Here is an 18465-nt window from a genome sequence, read left to right on the forward strand (position 1 = left end):
TGGTACATCAAAACAAACTTGCCATTGGAGGCGATACCTGCATCTATAGCAGTTCTCTAAACTTCTAAAACCCTTCATTCTGCCTGCAATTCAAATTAATTTGCAAAGGCCACATAGATTAACAGACCCAATCTGGATTAATACAATATTATACATGCCATGGTTGGCTTACCTGCCACTGTAAACCATTTAACTGGCTGCCCACTTGGCTATGAAGAGCCATTAAACACAGACTGTGGTTGAGACTTTGCTTCATCCTCTTTGCCTGTTGAAGAGTTCCATCAGTGTTCAACATCAGTCCACTGATTTGTTAAAACATCTTTAATAGTGTAACATGATCCATGTGTCCTTTTTAGCTGATGATGATGTCCAGTGTTAGCATGTCAGAAGGGCTTATTCTGCAGGTCCTTTGAGGTCTCTCTCAAGCCTGTAGCCACTTCACTGACGAGCTCTGGCAAAGGCATCACGGAGCCACATAGAGTCCTCATACAGCCTCGGGTCACCCATGTACTCTGCTGTGCGTTTGTATAAGTAGTAATACAACACTGCCGCTGTGAACAGAAAGAAGTACAGTTATCTAACCACCACAGAGACTATGGAAAATAGATTAGTTGTGGTGGAAAATGTACCTCTGAATTAATCCACCAATTACCTGTTCTCTGGAATACAAAAAGAGCTTGAAGACCATCTGTCCAAACAAAACGGTTTGACTCGAGCCATCTAAGATTCTAGAAAAAGGAAATAATTGCATGGATCAAAACTGTGCGCAGCAGAAATTGTATAAATGCATGGCACTGATTTTGAAGGACTGAGTTAACATGCAGGTGTCTGTGATGGTGTGACGAAGCGTACCAACACCCAGCAGTGGAAGCAGATGCTGAGGGTCAGGTAAAGAGCTGAGAATATCAGCAGAGCCCTGAACCTCTCCAGCAGCAGGGACACCAGGCCCACCTGGAACATGTAGGTGTTTAACATCATCAGCAGAATGATGATCACGTTGAACAAGATGGCGATGTCCTGGATGCTGCAGACACAGATTTTCTTGATTTATTTATAATATGGATTTCTGATGCAGTATCTGCCTTAAAATACTTCAAGTGTAAACCAAATACATACAACCATGTCAGAGAGAAGGATAATGTGCAAGACTGGTACATGATCATTTTTTTCAGAAAAGTTGATATAGAGAAAAATGAACATAGAACCTGTGTGAGAGCTGCCAATCAGACTGACTACTGAATCGAGACCAGGCACTGAATAAAAATCTGCCATAAAGAGGTTTTATCTCAGTATTTTCCATGCATACACATAGGACACAGTACCAGGATCTAAAAGTTACCATATTTCTATGATAAACTGCAAAAATAGATTTGTTCTAGTAACCTCTAAATAAATGAGTGCACAGATTAAGGTAAAATCTGAATAATGTAAATCTCTGGCCACTGCTCTAAATGTCACGTTGCTATTTGCTTATTAATCATTATTTTCAGCCTTAAACATATTTAGCTTTGTCCATCTCTCCCAAATGAGAGCCACAACTAATTATCATTTCATTACTGATTTTTAATCATCTGGGGGGGTCATTTCATATATAAAATATTAAGAAAAATATGAAAATGTTTCCAATTTCTAAAGATATAACATTTAAACTATATGACAAATGACAGTGATATGAAGTGAAGAAAGCAGGTCTGCACATGTGTGAAGATGTAACCCGATTGTTTGGTTTTTTTGCTCATCATTGACAGCAAAAACTGCTATTAAAAATAAAACCCACCAGTGACTGACTGATAAATCAAGCAACCATCTCAGCATGCAGTTAAGTGACTCACATGAAAAGCACTAGCTGGACGACGGGCGCTCCTCTCAGGAGTTCACTGAAGGAGTTGACGAAGAGGTCATAGGCCAACAGTGTCAGCTGGATGAGCAGCACCAGAGAGTAGTTACCAGTCTGGAGCATCTTCAGGGGCCGATCCTGCACACCAACTTCACAGTTGATTCACTGCCTAGCTGCTTTTCTCCACACTTGCAAAACACAGGTACTTGATGGTGACACAAGTCTATTTGGTCCAGATCCACCGCTCACATACTTCAGTACAAAAACACTAGAAGCAGACAGACAGATCTGACTTCAAAGCTTGTCCATTCACATATTCAGAAACTGGATTTTAGATTTTCTTTACTCCAGTTTGTCTCTCTGTTCAGAAACATGTTGCTGGTTGTCCTCTGGGAAAATGTATCTTGGTGTTGATTGCAGGCAGTCCGAGACACCAGATTAGATGTTTGTGATCTTTTCATGTGCTGCATGTTGACGTCTCTGGTGTGGAAAGTATCCTCGTCGCCTGCTGCATTTCCTGCAAGAAAGAAACAACAGACAGGCTGTTATATGGTCTGAAAGGAAAAGGCATTGTGATTCTTTCACCCCCGAAGCGTATTCCTAGCTTCATATGTTTGCCTTGTTACCTTCTCCAGCTCGGATATGTGTGGATGTAACTTGTCGTCTTTCGCAAACAGCTAAATTAGCAATAAACCTAACCATGCGAGGTCAAGATGCCCAGGCTGTTACACAGGCAAGCATGGAAAGGTAAAGTCTGGGATTACAGATTAATTTCACCTACGCGGGAACAGCAATCTCTTGTTTTGTTGTTGTTCAGGCAGTCCACTCCCTTCCCTTATATCTAATCTACCTAACACGGTAACCTGCACGTTATGTAGTGATGGCTGAAGATAATCTGGGAGACAGATACTAGAATTACGACTGACTGTTTCACAATCTTATTTCCAAAACAAATCACTTGGTTGGCAGTGGCACAGCTCAGATTTTAACTTCGAGGAACTCCTTCCAGACACTTTGCGACGTAAACGATAACCATCACAATACTGTTAGACGGTCGCCTCATAAATACCATTTAACCAACGCCTACTTACCAGAAAACGTGTGAAGAATGAAAATAAGTCACCCAGAGGCAAGAAGACCCACTAAATTGCTCACAATCCTACTTTTATCGCCAAACAATGAGCTCGGAGCGCCCACGGCTGCTTTTCACGGCGGTAACGTATGTATTTCCGTAAATTCCATGGTAACGATACTTCTTACCGTAATAACGCATTTATAGGTTCTCCGAGAATTCTTCAAAATTAATGTTACCAAAAGAATAGAGAATGCGGTTTATTTTGTTGTTGAATGTGTTGCAATGATTCTGATATGTCCTAAATGTCACTGAAAGTAGCTGCTGTGTAAGTGAAAACGTTTAAATAGTAGGAGTGGGTGGCTTCAATTCGCGCTCCACATTAAACATTACGGTAATCTTCGATAGCACGTGGTCTTCACTGCCACCCAGCGGCTGAAGTCGGTACTTGACTGACTAGAGGACTGTCAAGTGATCAAAGGTAGTGGACATCTGCGTCCAGGACACGAAGGGTGAGTAGTCAAAGTTTCTACAACTTCGCTGAATTGATATGAAGTATAGTGATGTACGTCGTTTAGAAACACTAAGACAGAGTTAATATTCACCTTCTCTCCGCTATGGTACATCAATAACCGACCAACTGTTGTGTTGCGCGGTTCTTTTTCTTTAATAATAAACGTACGTTACCACATTCTCTGGGTTTTGGTTACCGCGGCTAGCTTAGCTACCAAAACTGACCGCACGTAAGCCGTTTCTTTCATAGTGAGCTGAGTTTCAACCAAACTTTTTGCTGACCTTAACGTACAGTCGCCAACGTGTATGCGCTTTTCACAGGTGTACCGTCTGTTTAACTTGCTGTTTTATCACCACAGCTCCACAGAGGTTTCAAGCAACATATGTACTAAGTTAACCCACGTAGTCAAATTCAGTATGTTGACATTCATCGCAGAAAGTGGAGGACCGCTTGCCTGACAGTTTCATAGCATACAGCTTGTTAAATTAAAACCTTTTATTTACATGGAGCCACTTTCCCTGAACGTGAGATTCCACCTTGCGCCACACACCGACCATGCTAAATAGTGTGATAGGTGTGTACCAGCATTTGACCTTTGACGTGGCTCATTGGGAGTCTGCTTTGACGTACATAATATAACATAATATTTACAATAGGGATCTATCTGGGATCCCAGCACATCTCTTGTGTCATAAAGAAGTTTTGATCCTGATTGATGTTTTACTCACCATTATCAGTACATACTTTGTAAGTATTGGTTTTAAGCCCTCATAGATAGCATGAGTGCAGAGAGATAGGAAAGAGAGGCAGTAGTTTGTTTAACAGCGACTTAGATTTGAGTTCAGTGTGCACCTTCCTGAGGACTTGGGAAATGTTTTTCTCCTGCATCGATTTTGAACCATTTCTAATTTTATTCAACACACTACCCAACACTCTTTAGGATTAATGCTGTGTAATAGAAAGGCTGTCTAACCTGTCATAAATCACTGTTTTATGAATGTGGAAATACTGAGGCATATTTTCCCCATTGTTCTTAAGAGTAAAACATGTTTGCAGTTGTGGCATGTCTGACAATGCAAACAACTGCAAATGTTTTATTTGCATCTCCAATCCCCGACCATTCACCCTCCCCTTAGAGTACACAGTAAATCTTCTCATATGACACCATCCTGTTTTCTACCCTCTCCACATCCCGGTGCAGGGTCATGGACACTGCTAGCAGTGACAGCATTGCATGTTACTTAATTTTTTCTCATCTAAATAAACAGTCAGGATAACTGCTTGTGCTGCATGAAGCCAAGAATTTATGTTGCAGAGGACTTTAAACATTTTGGATAAAGATGTGTAAAATAACATGCTGTCATACTGGATACCTCAAACATTATAAATCTTAGTGAGTGTAGACTTTTCAGACACCTGATTACAGCAGCTATAGATAATGTGCCGAGTCACAGCTTAGTTTGCTCTGTGTATCATGTTTGACAAGGGAGGACCTGTATTGCCAGCTTCTCACAATATATTGCAGCACTGAGAGAGAACAGAAGTGTCTTTTAATTCAGCCTGGCTCCGTGATGATGCCTCAGATCGGTAGTTTCCAGTAGTAAACCCTGTTGAAGTACTGAGAGACTTCTTATTAGGGCTGTAATTATTTTTTATCAATTTATGTGCCTGTTGTTTTTTCAGTTAGTCGATGAATCGTTTAGTGAGATGTCAAAAATGTTTTTAAAAAATGGCCAGCATCACCTCCATGTTGACATCTTCAGTTATCTTGTTTTGAAGATGGTAAAGTTTAAAATGATATATGACCAAAAAAAAGATCAGGAAATGTTTTTATTTGAGCGACTTGAACCAGAAACTGTTTTGGCTCTTTTCACTGTTTCTGGTTGAAAAATTCTTAATTGATTATCAAAAAGTGGTGGATTATTTTGCTCTTGAACGACTAATCAACAAATTTTTTCACTTCTACTTCTCATGCGTCCCTGAGAAATAAAGTGAAGCTTTTAATACCAGATGAAAAACTAAGAGGGTGACGTGTGTATAGCCAGTATTTTTCTGACAGACACACACACACACACCAACTTGCCACCTGTCTGCTTCCGTGCAGTAATGTCTAAGTGGCTCAATGATGGTGAAGTGCTGGTAGCTGAAGGCAGTGGTGAGGCTGTACCAGTGAGCCCCAGACCACGCAGCCTACCAGCTGGGAGCCCCATGCCGGGCCGGGGACGTAGTCCACTGGCTTCACCCAGTGCCAGAGAGGTGGTGCCAGGCAGCCCGCAGGCGGAGATCATGGGCAAGGCCAAGGAGCTGTTTGTGCTGTGTGACAAAGAGGGGAAAGGTTTCATCACAAAGCGGGATATGCAGGTGAGTAGCTGATGTGGTCGAATAACAAAATTTAGGACAATTACAGAGTCTTGAACTTTCCATCTTCTGGTCATCAGAGGCTTCAAGAGGAGTTGCCGCTGTCTCCTGAACAGCTGGAGACAGTGTTTGAGAGTCTGGACCGACAGAGCAATGGTTTCCTGACTCCTGCTGAGTTCAACACAGGACTTGGTGAGTGTAGTGTCTTGAGTGTTTTGATGCCGCTCTTCACTGTGACATCTATGGGGAAAGCTACTGTTCATTCACAGACATCTGTCATCCACTTTAAACCAAATCCTCTGTGCTGCTCTCTGTCTGTGGTGCAGGTGAGTTGGTGGGGTTGGAGGATACAACTGAGCTGAGTCAAGAGGAAAGAGAAGAGGATACAGACAGGGTGGACTGGTCCCAGGACCCTGCTGTGGTTAGATTTGTTAACATCTTGATGGAGCTGGGTGCTGACAAACTCTTCAAAGAGTAAGATCACTGTCACAAATTAATTGCCAAGATTTCCCCATGACTTCTACATTAGCATATGATGCATTTGATGTGCTCATATATACAGTTAATCATTAAGATACAGCACCTTTTTGTAATTTAAGAGTGGTGCTGTGCTGTTTAGGGTAGATGTCCACAGTCGCGTTAACAGCTGTTGTGTCATGCTTTGTGTTGTGTGTCAGTCAGCAGGAGTTGTGTTCTCTGTGGTGTGACCTCCAGAGAGACAGACCAGAGCTGCTCGGCGTCCTGGAAGGCATCCTCATCCAGGCAGTGTCCCACTTACAGGACTCCATCAGAGAGAGAGATAGTCTGGAACAAGCTCTACGCAGGTGCCGACTTCCTCTCTCTGTCCTCTGCATGTGGAACAGTATGCATGAATTCGGCCACATTCAACTGTTATTATTCAGAGTTTCCAAGACCATTCAACTTTGATTTTTTTCTGTTTAGACGGGAGAATGAACATGACCAGGTTGTCCGGTCCATATATGAAGAAATGGAAATCCAAATTCGAGAGGAGAGAGAGAAACGCCTGGCTCAGGTACAGACATGTGCAGCTTAGTCCAGCCTTTGTGCCATGTGACAGAAGTGATCATCATAATAGCTTTTAATGAATTTATTGTGAAATCAAGGAGAGTATTAAAGAGAAGCAGAGAGGACAGCAACTTGAGGAGGAGCTGAAGATTCGGGAGCAAGAGTTTGAGAATACACTGACCAAACAGAGAGAGGTACGTGCCCAAACAGCCCCAGTGTTATTTCTGAAGAGTCTTAGTATAATGAGTGAATCAACAGGATCTGTCTCTGTCTGGTCTAAGCTGGAGACCAGAGTAAAGCAGCTGAGCTGTGAACAGGCAGACATTAAGGAGCAGAACCAGCAGCTGCGACGCCTCAACATCCAGTTACAGGAGCAGGTGGAGAGCAGCAGAGAGCAGCTTCAGGCCGCTCTGGGTGAGCTCAGCCTGCTGCAGCTCAACACCGCCCAGGAGCAGCTGGCAAGACAGAGGTGAGCGGCGAGCAGCGTGTACTACATGCTGTACATGTCCCATAAAATTATAGCAGAAATATGATCATGAAAATACTGTTTCTCCTTCAAGTATGACTGAAACATGTTCTTTCTAGTACTTTAACTCCAAAGTGCATGAGTGCTTCAGTATTACAGAAGAACAAACATAAACAGATGGCAGTCACACAGTCTCTCTTTCCAGTTCCAGTCGAACTCGCTGAAGGCTGTTAAAGAGGTTTAATCACATTTAAATTTTCCATGTCTGGCAAATTTGCATATATTCAAATGTGGAGAAAGCGAGATCACTGTGAACATTCATGTGGACTTGTTTTCTCAGTTGAGCCTAAAAATGACTCCTAGGTAGCTGATCTCATAATATTTCTTAGCAAACCAGTTGTTCATTAAATGATTTCAGATGATTTCAATAATCCCATGAAAAGACCAAACCAGTATCTCAGTCATTACTTTACCCTGTCTGTGGCACTCGGACCAAGGCCCCTTTGGCCCTACTGAAGTTATAAACCTTTAAAAACAGCTCACAAATACGTAGTTTCATTTTTTCTAAAAATGTCATCAAAATGAAGGAATACATCGCTCAGCGCAACAGCTCACTGATGAGTTCGGAATCTGTTGCAGGAAGGAATAAGTTGATCTGATTTTAAGTTACACTGACAGTAATTAGAATTGACTTGGGGTTTGATCCAATCATAAACATATAGATTATCACCAGACGCATCTTTTAACAACAGTTTGTCTGCTTCACTGTAGAAACGTGATGAAGGTGTCGAGGAACATGCAGAAGGAGAAGGATAGTCTCCTGAGACAACTGGAGCTCCTGAGGTAACTGCTGCTGTTTCAGTCTCTTTTTTTGATATGTCTTTGAAGTAACCACTCAGCCAGTGGGGTGTTGGTTGTGACTGATTTCCTGTCTTTGTGTCAGGGACATGAACAAAAGGCTGCGAGATGAGAAAGATGCCCAACAGTCTCAGAGGAGGGTTAGTCACAGACACTCTGTCCTTCCTCCTCTCCCGTTAAACTGTTATCTCAGTGAAGACCTTTGTCCCCCTTGGACACAGAAGATTTATCCGACGTAAGCTAAATCTGGGAATGGCGTCGGGCTTTAGTCATTCCTTTGGACAATGATTATTTATATGGGCAGCTGTTATTGTTTGGTTATTGATTGAACTTGTCAATGCCATTAACGTGGTTTGGGTATTTTTGCAATGTCAGCAATGTTTTTTTTTTCTTTTGTAGATGTGGTCAGTGAAGTGAAGGATTTTGTTGTGTGTCAACTTGAAGGAAAGAGTGTTTTATGTGTTTATTAATGATATTGTACATAGCATTATATATGCAGATGAACTACAGTGGGTCAGTATTTACCAAACTAATAAATCCCTTTGTCACAATCCTTAAAGGAGTGCAGATCTCTGAGCAGGTTCCCCTTCCACTTTCTATAAGAAATCAATGTACGTCATAGTAGGTATAAACTGTTACCTGTAGGCAAGTTGTACAGAATATTCATTCAAGAAACCATATGGACAATACTACAGTGAATGAACAGTGAACATGTTGGTCATTTCTTGTACTTTTGTATCATTTACAATCAAATCAGTGTATTGTTGTTCGATGATTATGATGTTAAACTTCATTGCAGCAGAATAAATGTCACAATTGGACTGAACTTGTTCTAATGTATAAAAAGATCAAAAATGATCTGCCTGTGTGAAGTGGCTTGTGTTCGACAGTTTTTAAGGTTGTGTGGAAACTTACCTTTATACACACCCACATATTTATACTGCAAAAAACGTATATGATAAAAACCTTAATGCTCCTCGTTTCTTCTGCTTCACAAAAAACCTTTTAGACTCCAAATGTCTCAACGACTTTGCAGAAGAAAGGGTCAATCATAGGTAACTACTTACGTCAAGACAAGCCGCTGAAAAGGTTTGTATGACCGACTGCATCTGATATCACATTTGCCATCTTTGCAGTAAAGCGAGGCAGACTGCCCAAGGAAGCAACTAACCTTGTGTATTCATTGATTCTGAAGACAGCTGAGCTCATCCGATGAGTTGGAGCAGGACAAAGAGAAAGAGGTGACATATTCATCCAAGAGACACCAACCGTCATGTAGAGTCAGGTGTGAAAATGTTGAACAGATGCAAACTCAGGTATGGAACATATCAAATGTACAAATCCATTAAATCCCAAATCCATCAGTTTTGACAGCAGAGTGACAGCAGCTACAGATGATGAAGATGATACCCTGAGGCTTTTGTAGTGTCTACTGCAGTAATGGAGTGCAGACTTGTCATGAGTAAAAATGTGCATCCTCTTGAATCCAAAGAAGAAGAGACAGTGATATCAAAATGTTAAGTTTGGTGCCTTTACCTGAATTTTAGAGCAGAATTGTCAGTCCTCAGCGAGTGTTCAAGGTGGTATTCCTGGGTAACTCCGGAGTGGGTAAGACCTGCTTCATCCAGCACTACTGCACTGGTCGCTTCCACAGTGACATGAGCACTACTGTCGGTAAGCCTTTCTTTTGCTGTCACTCTGTTATCACATCGATTAACATGCTCCTCAGTGTGTATACTGTATAACTATGAAACCTTGTTGCTTCCAGGTATAGATTTCCAGATGAAGACTTTAACTCTGGGCTCCACCACCATCACCCTGCAGCTCTGGGACACTGCAGGACAGGAGAGGTCAGATGTAACACAGTTTATCCCCACATTTACCAGACCCGTTTTTATTATTATTTTTGTGTTATTTTTGTTTATTTATTATTGGTATTTTTCGCATTCAGGTTTCGCAGCATTACTGAGCAGTACTACCGTAAAGCCGACGGTATCCTCGCCATGTATGACCTGACCCACTCCGCCTCCTTCACCGCTGTGAGAGGGTGGATGGACTCTGTGAGGGTGAGCAGGTGGAGGTGCATGAGTGGTTTGATGGAAAAACATGCAAAAGACTGTCCCAGTTTGAATACACATGCAGGTAAATGACAGGAACCTGTGTAGACACTAATGCCACCTGAGAGATAAATCTCAACTCTTCTTTTTGTTAGTACTCGTAGTTTTTTGGGTTATTTTTGAAAATTGGGACACGGCTTAAAACAAAACAGAATTCATTTGCATTCTGTTTTTATTTCCTTTTTATACAATATCCCAACTTTTTTGGAATCAGGATTGTAGATAATGTAAAACCCTTCGTCTCCATTGATGTATTTTTTGCATCAGGTTTCAGCGCTAATAAGAGTGTGTGTGCTAACCTGCTGTGTTTCTCTCCCAGGAGAAGATGTGTGAAGGTGCTGTGCTGATGCTGCTGGCGAACAAGCTGGACCTGGCAGACGGTCACAGTAGAAAAGTGACAGCCGGGGAGGGCCAGCGGCTCGCAGAGGTGAGCCACGTTTGAATATTCAAACTACTTTCTGCTGTGATTTACTCACAATGGCACCGCAGAGGAAGGAGCATTATTTTTTAAAATAGATTACGTTTTTTTATTTCCTGACAGCAACATCAAGCCTTGTTTTACGAGTGCAGTGCCAAAACTGGATGGAACATGGTGGAGCTGATGACTGATCTGGCCAGGTATGGCATCTTATTTCTTTGCTGTACGTCTTTCACATCATCTGGATCTTGTAACATGTTTGTACGCTCAGTTTATCTCAGTGTTTTTCACTGTGGCCAAAATATACTCAGTTTATCAGGTATGCTGTCCCAAAGAGCTGCTATGCAATCAATAATGAACATTTTAGTGACTGAACAGGTGCTGATTCTACTGTAGAGTCATTTCTGACTGTTGTTTGTGGTGCTGTTGAATTGTATTGTGCTGCATTATATTGAGAGGTGTATCTAATAAGGGCTGCCACAAATAATATTGAATAATTTGCCAATTTTTAATGAAATGATCAATAGTTTAGTTGAAAAAATACCAGAAATTGTGACAAATTTCCCAGAACCTTAGGTGATGTCCTAAGATAGTTTGTTCCAAAAGTGAAATTCATTCAGTTTACAGAGAAATAAAACAGAGAAAAAGAGCAAATCAGCACTCTGTTACTAATCAATCAATCAATTCATCTGCAGCTGTAAACTGCAAGCTGATTTTTATTCTCACGTCGTGGTTTCTGACACACAATGATTTAATCTTTTTCTGCCTCTCAGCATGTTAATGTCCCAGCATGACCGACAATGTGAAGATGCTCTTTTACTGACCGAGGACACCGATGAAAGACGCTGCTGTGCATAAACACACGAGGAAAGGAAACTCCCGCGTCAACACCATGGCTGACTGGCGCCATGTTTGTCTTTGCTGGGACAGTTGGATTATGGGGAATGTTGACACATAGTGCCCTAAACCTGAGGTCATTTTATCATTTCAGCTTTACCATGTTTCTGTTAACTGAACAGTCTCTGTAATGTTTTCTTATGTTGCTATATGTCTTTATAATCCATCCAATAAAATATATTTTTGATGACTGCTTTGTTGTCGTAGTACTTCTTTTTAATTCCAGTCAGCCAGTAGAGCTCATATGCGTGAGAAACCAGCTGGGGGCAGCCATGTCCTCTGCATAGTTTGTGGAGCTTTGGCCTGTTGTGCCAAAAGAGGACAGACGCTCAGGCGCTGGGGCGGGAGGCTCGGGTCTGAGTGTCAACTGAGAACGTACGCTGTTGCAGTTAACCTTCAAAGACAGCAGCCTGTTGACACCGGGGTCGGTGGATCTGGGAAGACGTTACCCCGATAATCTACATCCTTCAGGGCCCAACATCTAAAATCAGGTAGGAGTATTTTAGTCTCAGCGGAAAGGGAGAGCAGTTTTTCCATGACACAATGAGTTAAAAATAACTTCATTCTGACCATTGGGAGATTTTGTTTTTCTGGACAGTCACTGTCACACATGGAGTTTTTTGTCTTATTGCTGGAAAACATCACATTTTTTGTATTTGCTGAATATTTGAATGTTTATAGCTAGTTTCCCTTTCTTGATTTGCTTAATTCTTTATGATTAGATGTTTGATGGAAAGCTAAGATTTAAAATCAGTCTCCCTCCTGATGCTCGGCGTCACAACTTTTCTTAAAAAAGAATCAGAGGACAGTTCAGGTCAGGGTAGGACAGACTTTGACTAATTCATAAAGTAAAGCATTAAGTCAGCCGTATATCACTGGAGTGTGGGAAGGTCAGGTTCAGTTACGGGGATGGGGGATATATCTGTCTGCTGGATGACATGTGACACAAGTTAAGTCTGTTTTTCCCACAACATATTTGATTTCATCCTTGAGCTCTTCCCATTGCTTTCTGAAATGCACCACATTTCTTTTTTTGGTCTTGTATTTGATGTTTCTCAAAGGAGAAACATGGAGAACCTGTTGCCAGAAAAGCTCATGCATACTGCAGTTGTGATCGAACTCTACCCAGTAAATCACCTTTTCACACCAAACGTGGAACTGAAGCAGACTGAAAGAGGAAATTCCTACACATATACCGCAGCTGACTAGTCTCGATCAGATAGAGCACTCGTCGGCTTCAGCTCGCCGTTGTTAGCCGTCATGTGAGCATAAAGATGTGTGTGATAATGGTCTTCAGTGTTAGAGGGTATGACCTGAGCTCTGAGCATCTTGAGTTCGTTCTCTGGATTCAGCTCTGCTATTAGAGCATTTTTGATTTTGTAATTCTCTGTGTGTGTACATCAACCTACAGTGAACTCACGTGTATGTTTTTCATTTCAGAATGGACGCTCAGGGTGAAAAAACACACACCTGTGGGACAATTTGTCTGAAGTATCTGCTTCTTCTCTTTAATGTTCTTTTCTGGGTAAGTTAACAAGCAATAGTTAAGTGTTTTTTCTCTGAATTTAAGACAATAAAACCCTCTGCGCATCTCCACATGAAGCCCTGATTTATGTCCAGATAACAAAAACATTTAGCTGAGTGTCTCTTGAGGCTGACGGTGGAGGAGAATAAGGCGTTGTCTTGTTTGCATCACTGTCACATTTTAGGAGTTATGTTATTCCTGCTGAATTTTATGCAACACATGCTCGATGCGCGCATCTGGTTTGAGTTGAGATGATAACGGTACGTTCTTTCAGCTGGCAGGAGGGGCTGTGCTGGCGGTGGGAGTGTGGACTCTGGTGGAAAAGAGCGACTACATCAGTTTACTGAACTCCAGCTTCTACTCAGCCTCTGCTTACATCCTGATCGCTGCCGGAGTCATTGTGATAGTGACCGGGATCATCGGATGCTGTGCCACTATGAAGGAGATGAGGAGTCTTTTGATTGTGGTAAACTGGATCAGACTCACAAAACCAGTCAATTCTACTTTGATACTGATTTGTTTTATGTCACCAGAATCAGAAACCAGTGAAAGACAATTTAAGTTCCTCTTTATACACACACACACACACACACACACACACACACACACACACACACACACACAACCTGATCTGAGTCTAGTGTACTGAAAGTTAATCCTTGGTGACCTTCTGTCTTGTCCGCCTGCATTCAGCGCTGCTCATTATGTCAGACAGGCATGACTGTCAACTATAACAGACAAAGTCACGCAGAGTGTGTCTTTAAGAGTTTAGATTTGGAGTGCAGCTCATGCCAGAGGAATGACGGGCATCACAGGCGACTGCTTGGACTGAAGAGTGTGTGAGAGACACAGACAGACAGCGTGTCAGGATGTAATACAGAAGCAAAACTGCACAGGCTCTGTGACGTTATGTCTATTTCCATATTCACCACAAGCTTTGTAATGAACACCTTCCTTTAATCGGTATTCTCCAGAGTGTTGCTTTTATTTGTATTTCTACTCGTGCACAGATACTTTCAATGCTAATGCCAAATTTAAAATCACATTCAGTGCCACGTTTTAGCACAGAAATATACTGGCACACGTCTTCAGTTTATTCACAGCTGGGTTCTTGCTTATTTCATGCATCTCCTCTACAGTATTTGAGCTTGTTGCTCTTTATTTTCCTGCTGGAAATCATTGCTGGGGTGCTGGCCTACATTACCTACCAAGAGGTGAGGTGCTTTACCTTCTGTTTGTATGTTTGATCGAAACGATGTGAGAAAACGTTAGTCTAATAATCTAATAGTCTAATGTCAATATTTCCTTTGTACAATATGACCAGCTGATTGGACTTCATATTTTTCTTTAGTGGCTATCATTGAGTTTAAATCTCACTGCTTTCATCCACTTTCCCTTAATGTGGTTTCAAACTTCTTCATCATCATTTCTATTTCCATTTTTTTTTTACACTACCCATGCAGTTGCTGCACTCTCTGTTGTGAAATCTTCTCTGCATGCCTCTCTGTGCATGTTCTTCATTTGTCCTGTTTTTCCACCCTTCTCACACCTCTCTTTCTCCCCCCCCTTTTCTTGCTGCAGTGTTTCCCTTTCTGCTACCAGGTAATCTGCAGCCACGTGTTTCCATTTTATATCAAACTGTTTCTGGTTGATCTAAAATGGTCTGTTTTCACTCTTTACACTTTGATAATTTGCAAACTCATTTGAAGAATGCTCATGTGGAAAAGGCAGTGGGGTCAGAGGATCTGTGCTCATATGTTTTGAGTTATGTGTGGGCATTGCACAGGTACACTGGAATGTTACAGGGGAGGAAAGAAACCTGACCAGGGGCTATTTTTATTGATAGGAGGAGATTTGTAAGTGACACATTTTTTTTTCCAGAGCAGTCACTGAAATGCCTCTCCTGTCTCACAGCTGGATGAGGAGCTCAGACAGAACCTGAAGGTGACCATGCAGCAGAAATACCGGCAGCCAGGGGAGGAGAGCGTCACGCAGGCTGTGGATAAACTTCAGCAGGAGGTGTGGGAGTGAAACTCTATGTTTAAATCACAGCTGATTTACAGGCAGCCAGACAAAAAGTAATACCACTCTCAGTTTTAAGTGTCAGATAATATTAAATTTGAATTGACCCTTTACCAGCATGTTTGTCACCATTGTCTCTTTGTTTTTCTTTCTTGTGTTTCTCCCTGACTGGCTCCCCTTCAGTTTAAGTGTTGTGGCAGTCATAACTCCACAGACTGGGCAGACAGTGTGTGGATCCAGTTGAATGAGCGGCTCGTTCCTGATAGCTGCTGTAAAACTCCCACTGACCTCTGTGGACGCAGGGACCATCCCTCCAACATCTACAGAGTGGAGGTAGGTAAAGATGGCTGTGGATAAATGATTTTAATCACAACAAGATTTTAACTTCTCTCCCTTTCTTGTGGTCTTAGGGAGGCTGCATTCTGAAATTAGAGGAGTTCATTCTGAGTCAGTTGTATATTCTCGGTTCGGTGGGCATTGGGATTGCATTTCTTCAGGTAAAGTAATAACCTCTGGGCAAAATACAGGTTAACATGAACATCTTGTTTAATGTTGTGCAAACAACCTAACTGTTAACAATATGTGTGCAGTGTAACCAGTTCCTTGTGTGTTTGTCTTTCAGCTTGTGGGGATGATGTTTACTTGCTGCCTTTATCAAAATTTGAAAGAAGATCCCTCCTGATTATTGACTTTCTTTAATATGACAAAATCACACAGTCACACCATGAATTGTAAATGGTTTCCAATTCTGTATGCTGTGAAATTGCCAATTCAAATGATGACATGATGAATAAAAGTTAAGGATACACACGCTACAGATACGATAATGCTGCAGGGCAGCACTGTTCAGCACTAAGTATCTTCGCTGTTAAGATAGTGATGTGTGGATGAAGATGTAACCAAAAAAACACATTTTAAAGAGCAGAGAAATGTGAGCATGCTATGCCTGCATTTACAATCAGTGTTGATCTTGATGTTTATAATTTTTTTATGTAATAAAACAAAGTTATTTTTGCTTAACAAAGTTCTGATTTAAAAATTAGTACAAAGATATTGTTGTCTGTTGAAATGCTAATAAAAATAGTTTCCATTCATTATTCCAAACGAATTTCTCACATCACGGTGCACTCTACTCTGCCTTTGATGGTGAACTTTTATTTTGAAATCTTTCGGCGGATGTTGTTGTCAGGTGACACTACTTCCTCCTCGCCTGTTCCTCTTTCATGATTTCAACCACAATTGACTTCTTATTCGTTTCAAACAAGCTGAAATATTTCATGTGGAGGGAACACGGATGTAAATGAAATGTCTGCGAAACCAACCTGTCTGATAGTGGCGAGTGCGTCTGCACAAGGTGGGTCCATCAGCGGTTCATGTGCCATCACTGAATGACTGAATGAGGGGGATTAATTACACAGTGACACAGTGCAGTATTCACTTTACTCTTGCAGTTTTGTGTCAGCTTACTTTCTAATTGAAGTACTCTGTTAGCTGTGGTAAAACAGTACTTGCTAACTAGCTAGCTAGCTAGCTTAACCACCGAGCTAGGTGTAGTTTGCGCTGAGCTCTGATGTGTTTTGTTCCTTCAGGAGTGTCAGCTCAGTCTTTCCATCAGTCCTTCAGTCTTTGTGCCTCATCGTTTAACCTGCAGACAGCCACACCAGGGGTAAGGCTTTTATTAATTACTGCAAAATACTCAACGAAGTAGATATTCCACCATGTTTCTGCCGCTAAGTTCCCTCTGAGAGCGCGTTACTGTCAAATGTTTCAATCATCAGAAAACTTTTCAGTCCACGAGTCAGCAGCAGTGCACTGAATGTAATTAAGTACATTTGCTGAAGTACTGTACTTGAGTAATTGGTGCTTGAGTATTTCAGTATTATGCTACTTCCACTAATTCATAGGGGATACTGTACTTCACATGCAAAATATGCCGCTAGGTGGAACTAAACAGCACTGTAGACAATTAGAGCTGAAACGATGGTTAATTAATCAATAAATATTCAACTTCTTATGTGAGGATTTGTTACTTTTTCTTTAAATTATTTCAGGTCACTTACTTTTACTTGTAATGGAGTATTTTCACATTGCAGTTTAGTACTTTTACTAAAGGATCTGGATTCTTTAAATCAGCTGGTGGATTGTGGAGTCATGATGCAGTGTTTTAAACCAAAAGTCAAAGCCAATATTTCCACGATCTGTGTGAAAGAGGATAGAAGAACAGGGCTGTGTTTGCAGTGATGTTATTGGAACTTATACTGCTTGATTTCTCCATTGGTGAACATTTTGTTATTCATATTAGAGATGATGGGATCACCTTTGAAGATGAAAACTGCTGCTGACATATAAGTAAACTTATAGATTTTCCTTACAGTTGGCATAGGCGACCTCATGTGACCTCAGCACAGAGTAACAGAGAGCTGCGGGGCCTAAGAGTGTGTTTGAATTGCAGGGGAAGCCGATAGACTTTACTGGAGTGGATGAAAGCACAGCTAGATGGGTGCAGGACTTCAGCGTGAAACCCTACGCAACACCGGCTAAACTTGAATCCATAGACGGTGAGAGCGTTCATTTCACGCTAGTTTGGCTGCTTTTACGTGTGCTGCTGGTTGGACTCTGCTCAGTGAAGTCACGATGACCTTTCCCAGGTGCCCGGTACCAGGCGCTGCTCATCCCGGACTGCCCCGGGGCGCTGACGGACCTGGCACACAGCGGCTCTTTGCACCGCATTCTCACACACTTCATCTCTCACCAAAGTGAGTGTGCGGCTAATTTTAAAAGCAGTCATGTAATCTGTATGTCCGGTGTAGAGACATGCTCGTGTCTCTATTTGCAGAGCCTGTTTGTGCAGTGGGACAAGGAGTGTCGGCACTGTGTTGCGCCACTGAGGGACAGAAGTGGATCTTCGGTGGCTACAGCTTAACAGGGGTCAGTCTTCCTCTTTAAACATGATGATAATATACCCAAATATCTCTGCGTTCAATGTATTTAATACCATTAACTGTTTTCACTGACAGCCGTCAGTGTTTGAACTGGTGCGGAGGCCTGACTTTGCCAACCTGCCCTTGGTCGTGGAAGACTTTGTGAAAGACAGTGGTGGATCGTACACAGGTGAGCTGACCTGCAGAGCACAGATACCAATTTTATAGCGACTTAATCAGCATTTTTGAAGGCTAAAACTAAACTCTCATATTTATCTCTTTGTTTTCCAGCAAGTCAAGAAGATGCTGTGCACGTAGTCATCGACAGACACCTAATAACCGCTCAGAACATGCAGTCAACCTCACTTGCTGTAAATAATCTAATCCTGCTCTGTGGTGCCAAGTAATCTTTAACATCAGGAACATCAAATTAA

The 18465-nt window shown here is 41.8% G+C and overlaps 6 protein-coding genes across 8 annotated transcripts; 5 read left to right on the forward strand and 1 right to left on the reverse strand.

Moving 5' to 3' along the window:
• Nucleotides 1–313: 313 nt before the first annotated feature.
• Nucleotides 314–3058, reverse strand: tmem138 (transmembrane protein 138). Its single transcript, XM_076733585.1, has 5 exons — nucleotides 2929–3058; nucleotides 1833–2354; nucleotides 853–1024; nucleotides 653–728; nucleotides 314–551 (listed from the first exon to the last, which is right to left on the reverse strand). The coding sequence occupies exons 2-5, from the start codon at nucleotides 1958–1960 to the stop codon at nucleotides 439–441; spliced, it is 489 nt and encodes a 162-aa protein (XP_076589700.1). The 5' UTR covers nucleotides 1961–2354; nucleotides 2929–3058; the 3' UTR covers nucleotides 314–438.
• Nucleotides 3059–3325: 267 nt separating this feature from the next.
• cracr2b (calcium release activated channel regulator 2B) lies at nucleotides 3326–8972 on the forward strand. Its single transcript, XM_076733584.1, has 10 exons — nucleotides 3326–3421; nucleotides 5528–5784; nucleotides 5862–5973; nucleotides 6108–6255; nucleotides 6459–6605; nucleotides 6724–6814; nucleotides 6906–7001; nucleotides 7089–7276; nucleotides 8045–8116; nucleotides 8217–8972. The coding sequence occupies exons 2-10, from the start codon at nucleotides 5530–5532 to the stop codon at nucleotides 8368–8370; spliced, it is 1263 nt and encodes a 420-aa protein (XP_076589699.1). The 5' UTR covers nucleotides 3326–3421; nucleotides 5528–5529; the 3' UTR covers nucleotides 8371–8972.
• A 409-nt stretch (nucleotides 8973–9381) lies between these two features.
• Nucleotides 9382–10261, forward strand: LOC143321806 (ras-related protein Rab-43-like). The gene is made up of 5 exons (XM_076732464.1): nucleotides 9382–9447; nucleotides 9679–9805; nucleotides 9900–9981; nucleotides 10083–10197; nucleotides 10247–10261. The coding sequence occupies exons 1-5, from the start codon at nucleotides 9436–9438 to the stop codon at nucleotides 10259–10261; spliced, it is 351 nt and encodes a 116-aa protein (XP_076588579.1). The 5' UTR covers nucleotides 9382–9435.
• Nucleotides 10197–11742, forward strand: LOC143322681 (ras-related protein Rab-6B). Its single transcript, XM_076734029.1, has 4 exons — nucleotides 10197–10273; nucleotides 10568–10675; nucleotides 10790–10866; nucleotides 11440–11742. Exons 1-4 carry the CDS (start codon nucleotides 10268–10270, stop codon nucleotides 11522–11524), a joined length of 276 nt encoding a protein of 91 aa, XP_076590144.1. The 5' UTR covers nucleotides 10197–10267; the 3' UTR covers nucleotides 11525–11742.
• Nucleotides 11743–11863: 121 nt separating this feature from the next.
• Nucleotides 11864–16203, forward strand: cd151 (CD151 molecule). 3 transcript variants are annotated; one of them, XM_076733469.1, is made up of 9 exons: nucleotides 11959–12054; nucleotides 13004–13088; nucleotides 13363–13554; nucleotides 14228–14302; nucleotides 14670–14690; nucleotides 15003–15107; nucleotides 15294–15443; nucleotides 15521–15607; nucleotides 15733–16030. In XM_076733469.1, exons 2-9 carry the CDS (start codon nucleotides 13005–13007, stop codon nucleotides 15790–15792), a joined length of 774 nt encoding a protein of 257 aa, XP_076589584.1. In that variant the 5' UTR covers nucleotides 11959–12054; nucleotide 13004; the 3' UTR covers nucleotides 15793–16030. The 3 variants fall into 3 exon arrangements, with proteins under 3 accessions (XP_076589585.1, XP_076589584.1, XP_076589586.1); XM_076733470.1 differs by lacking the exon at nucleotides 14670–14690 and having other exon boundaries at nucleotides 11864–12054; nucleotides 15733–16203; XM_076733471.1 differs by lacking the exons at nucleotides 14228–14302; nucleotides 14670–14690.
• A 72-nt stretch (nucleotides 16204–16275) lies between these two features.
• gatd1 (glutamine amidotransferase class 1 domain containing 1) lies at nucleotides 16276–18462 on the forward strand. The gene is made up of 7 exons (XM_076733857.1): nucleotides 16276–16464; nucleotides 16700–16776; nucleotides 17563–17668; nucleotides 17759–17866; nucleotides 17947–18038; nucleotides 18128–18221; nucleotides 18323–18462. Exons 1-7 carry the CDS (start codon nucleotides 16416–16418, stop codon nucleotides 18436–18438), a joined length of 642 nt encoding a protein of 213 aa, XP_076589972.1. The 5' UTR covers nucleotides 16276–16415; the 3' UTR covers nucleotides 18439–18462.
• Nucleotides 18463–18465: the final 3 nt, after the last annotated feature.

The sequence above is a fragment of the Chaetodon auriga genome, chromosome 6, assembly GCF_051107435.1.
Source record: "Chaetodon auriga isolate fChaAug3 chromosome 6, fChaAug3.hap1, whole genome shotgun sequence".
NCBI classification, from domain to species: Eukaryota; Metazoa; Chordata; class Actinopteri; order Chaetodontiformes; family Chaetodontidae; genus Chaetodon; species Chaetodon auriga.

What these genes read in the sequence shown, in the direction of transcription:
- LOC143322681 (XM_076734029.1), top strand. An exon ending in AGGGCCAGCGGCTCGCAGAG is followed by an intron (nt 10,676 to 10,789) that starts GTGAGCCACGTT and finishes ATTTCCTGACAG; the next exon opens with CAACATCAAGCCTTGTTTTA. An exon ending in CTGATGACTGATCTGGCCAG is followed by an intron (nt 10,867 to 11,439) that starts GTATGGCATCTT and finishes TCTGCCTCTCAG; the next exon opens with CATGTTAATGTCCCAGCATG.
- gatd1 (XM_076733857.1), top strand. Translation starts at nt 16,416, where the DNA reads ATGTCTGCGAAACCAACCTGTCTGATAGTGGCGAGTGCGTCTGCACAA. An exon ending in TGCAGACAGCCACACCAGGG is followed by an intron (nt 16,777 to 17,562) that starts GTAAGGCTTTTA and finishes TTTGAATTGCAG; the next exon opens with GGGAAGCCGATAGACTTTAC. An exon ending in ACACTTCATCTCTCACCAAA is followed by an intron (nt 17,867 to 17,946) that starts GTGAGTGTGCGG and finishes CTCTATTTGCAG; the next exon opens with AGCCTGTTTGTGCAGTGGGA.
- cd151 (XM_076733469.1), top strand. Translation starts at nt 13,005, where the DNA reads ATGGACGCTCAGGGTGAAAAAACACACACCTGTGGGACAATTTGTCTG. An exon ending in GTTTCCCTTTCTGCTACCAG is followed by an intron (nt 14,691 to 15,002) that starts GTAATCTGCAGC and finishes CCTGTCTCACAG; the next exon opens with CTGGATGAGGAGCTCAGACA. An exon ending in TGGATAAACTTCAGCAGGAG is followed by an intron (nt 15,108 to 15,293) that starts GTGTGGGAGTGA and finishes GCTCCCCTTCAG; the next exon opens with TTTAAGTGTTGTGGCAGTCA.
- cracr2b (XM_076733584.1), top strand. Translation starts at nt 5,530, where the DNA reads ATGTCTAAGTGGCTCAATGATGGTGAAGTGCTGGTAGCTGAAGGCAGT. An exon ending in GAGAGAAACGCCTGGCTCAG is followed by an intron (nt 6,815 to 6,905) that starts GTACAGACATGT and finishes TGTGAAATCAAG; the next exon opens with GAGAGTATTAAAGAGAAGCA. An exon ending in CACTGACCAAACAGAGAGAG is followed by an intron (nt 7,002 to 7,088) that starts GTACGTGCCCAA and finishes GTCTGGTCTAAG; the next exon opens with CTGGAGACCAGAGTAAAGCA.
- tmem138 (XM_076733585.1), bottom strand. Translation starts at nt 1,960, where the DNA reads ATGCTCCAGACTGGTAACTACTCTCTGGTGCTGCTCATCCAGCTGACA. An exon ending in GCTTCCACTGCTGGGTGTTG is followed by an intron (nt 729 to 852) that starts GTACGCTTCGTC and finishes TCCTTTTTCTAG; the next exon opens with AATCTTAGATGGCTCGAGTC. An exon ending in TTTTGTATTCCAGAGAACAG is followed by an intron (nt 552 to 652) that starts GTAATTGGTGGA and finishes TTCTGTTCACAG; the next exon opens with CGGCAGTGTTGTATTACTAC.
- LOC143321806 (XM_076732464.1), top strand. An exon ending in TGACATGAGCACTACTGTCG is followed by an intron (nt 9,806 to 9,899) that starts GTAAGCCTTTCT and finishes TGTTGCTTCCAG; the next exon opens with GTATAGATTTCCAGATGAAG. An exon ending in GACACTGCAGGACAGGAGAG is followed by an intron (nt 9,982 to 10,082) that starts GTCAGATGTAAC and finishes TTTCGCATTCAG; the next exon opens with GTTTCGCAGCATTACTGAGC.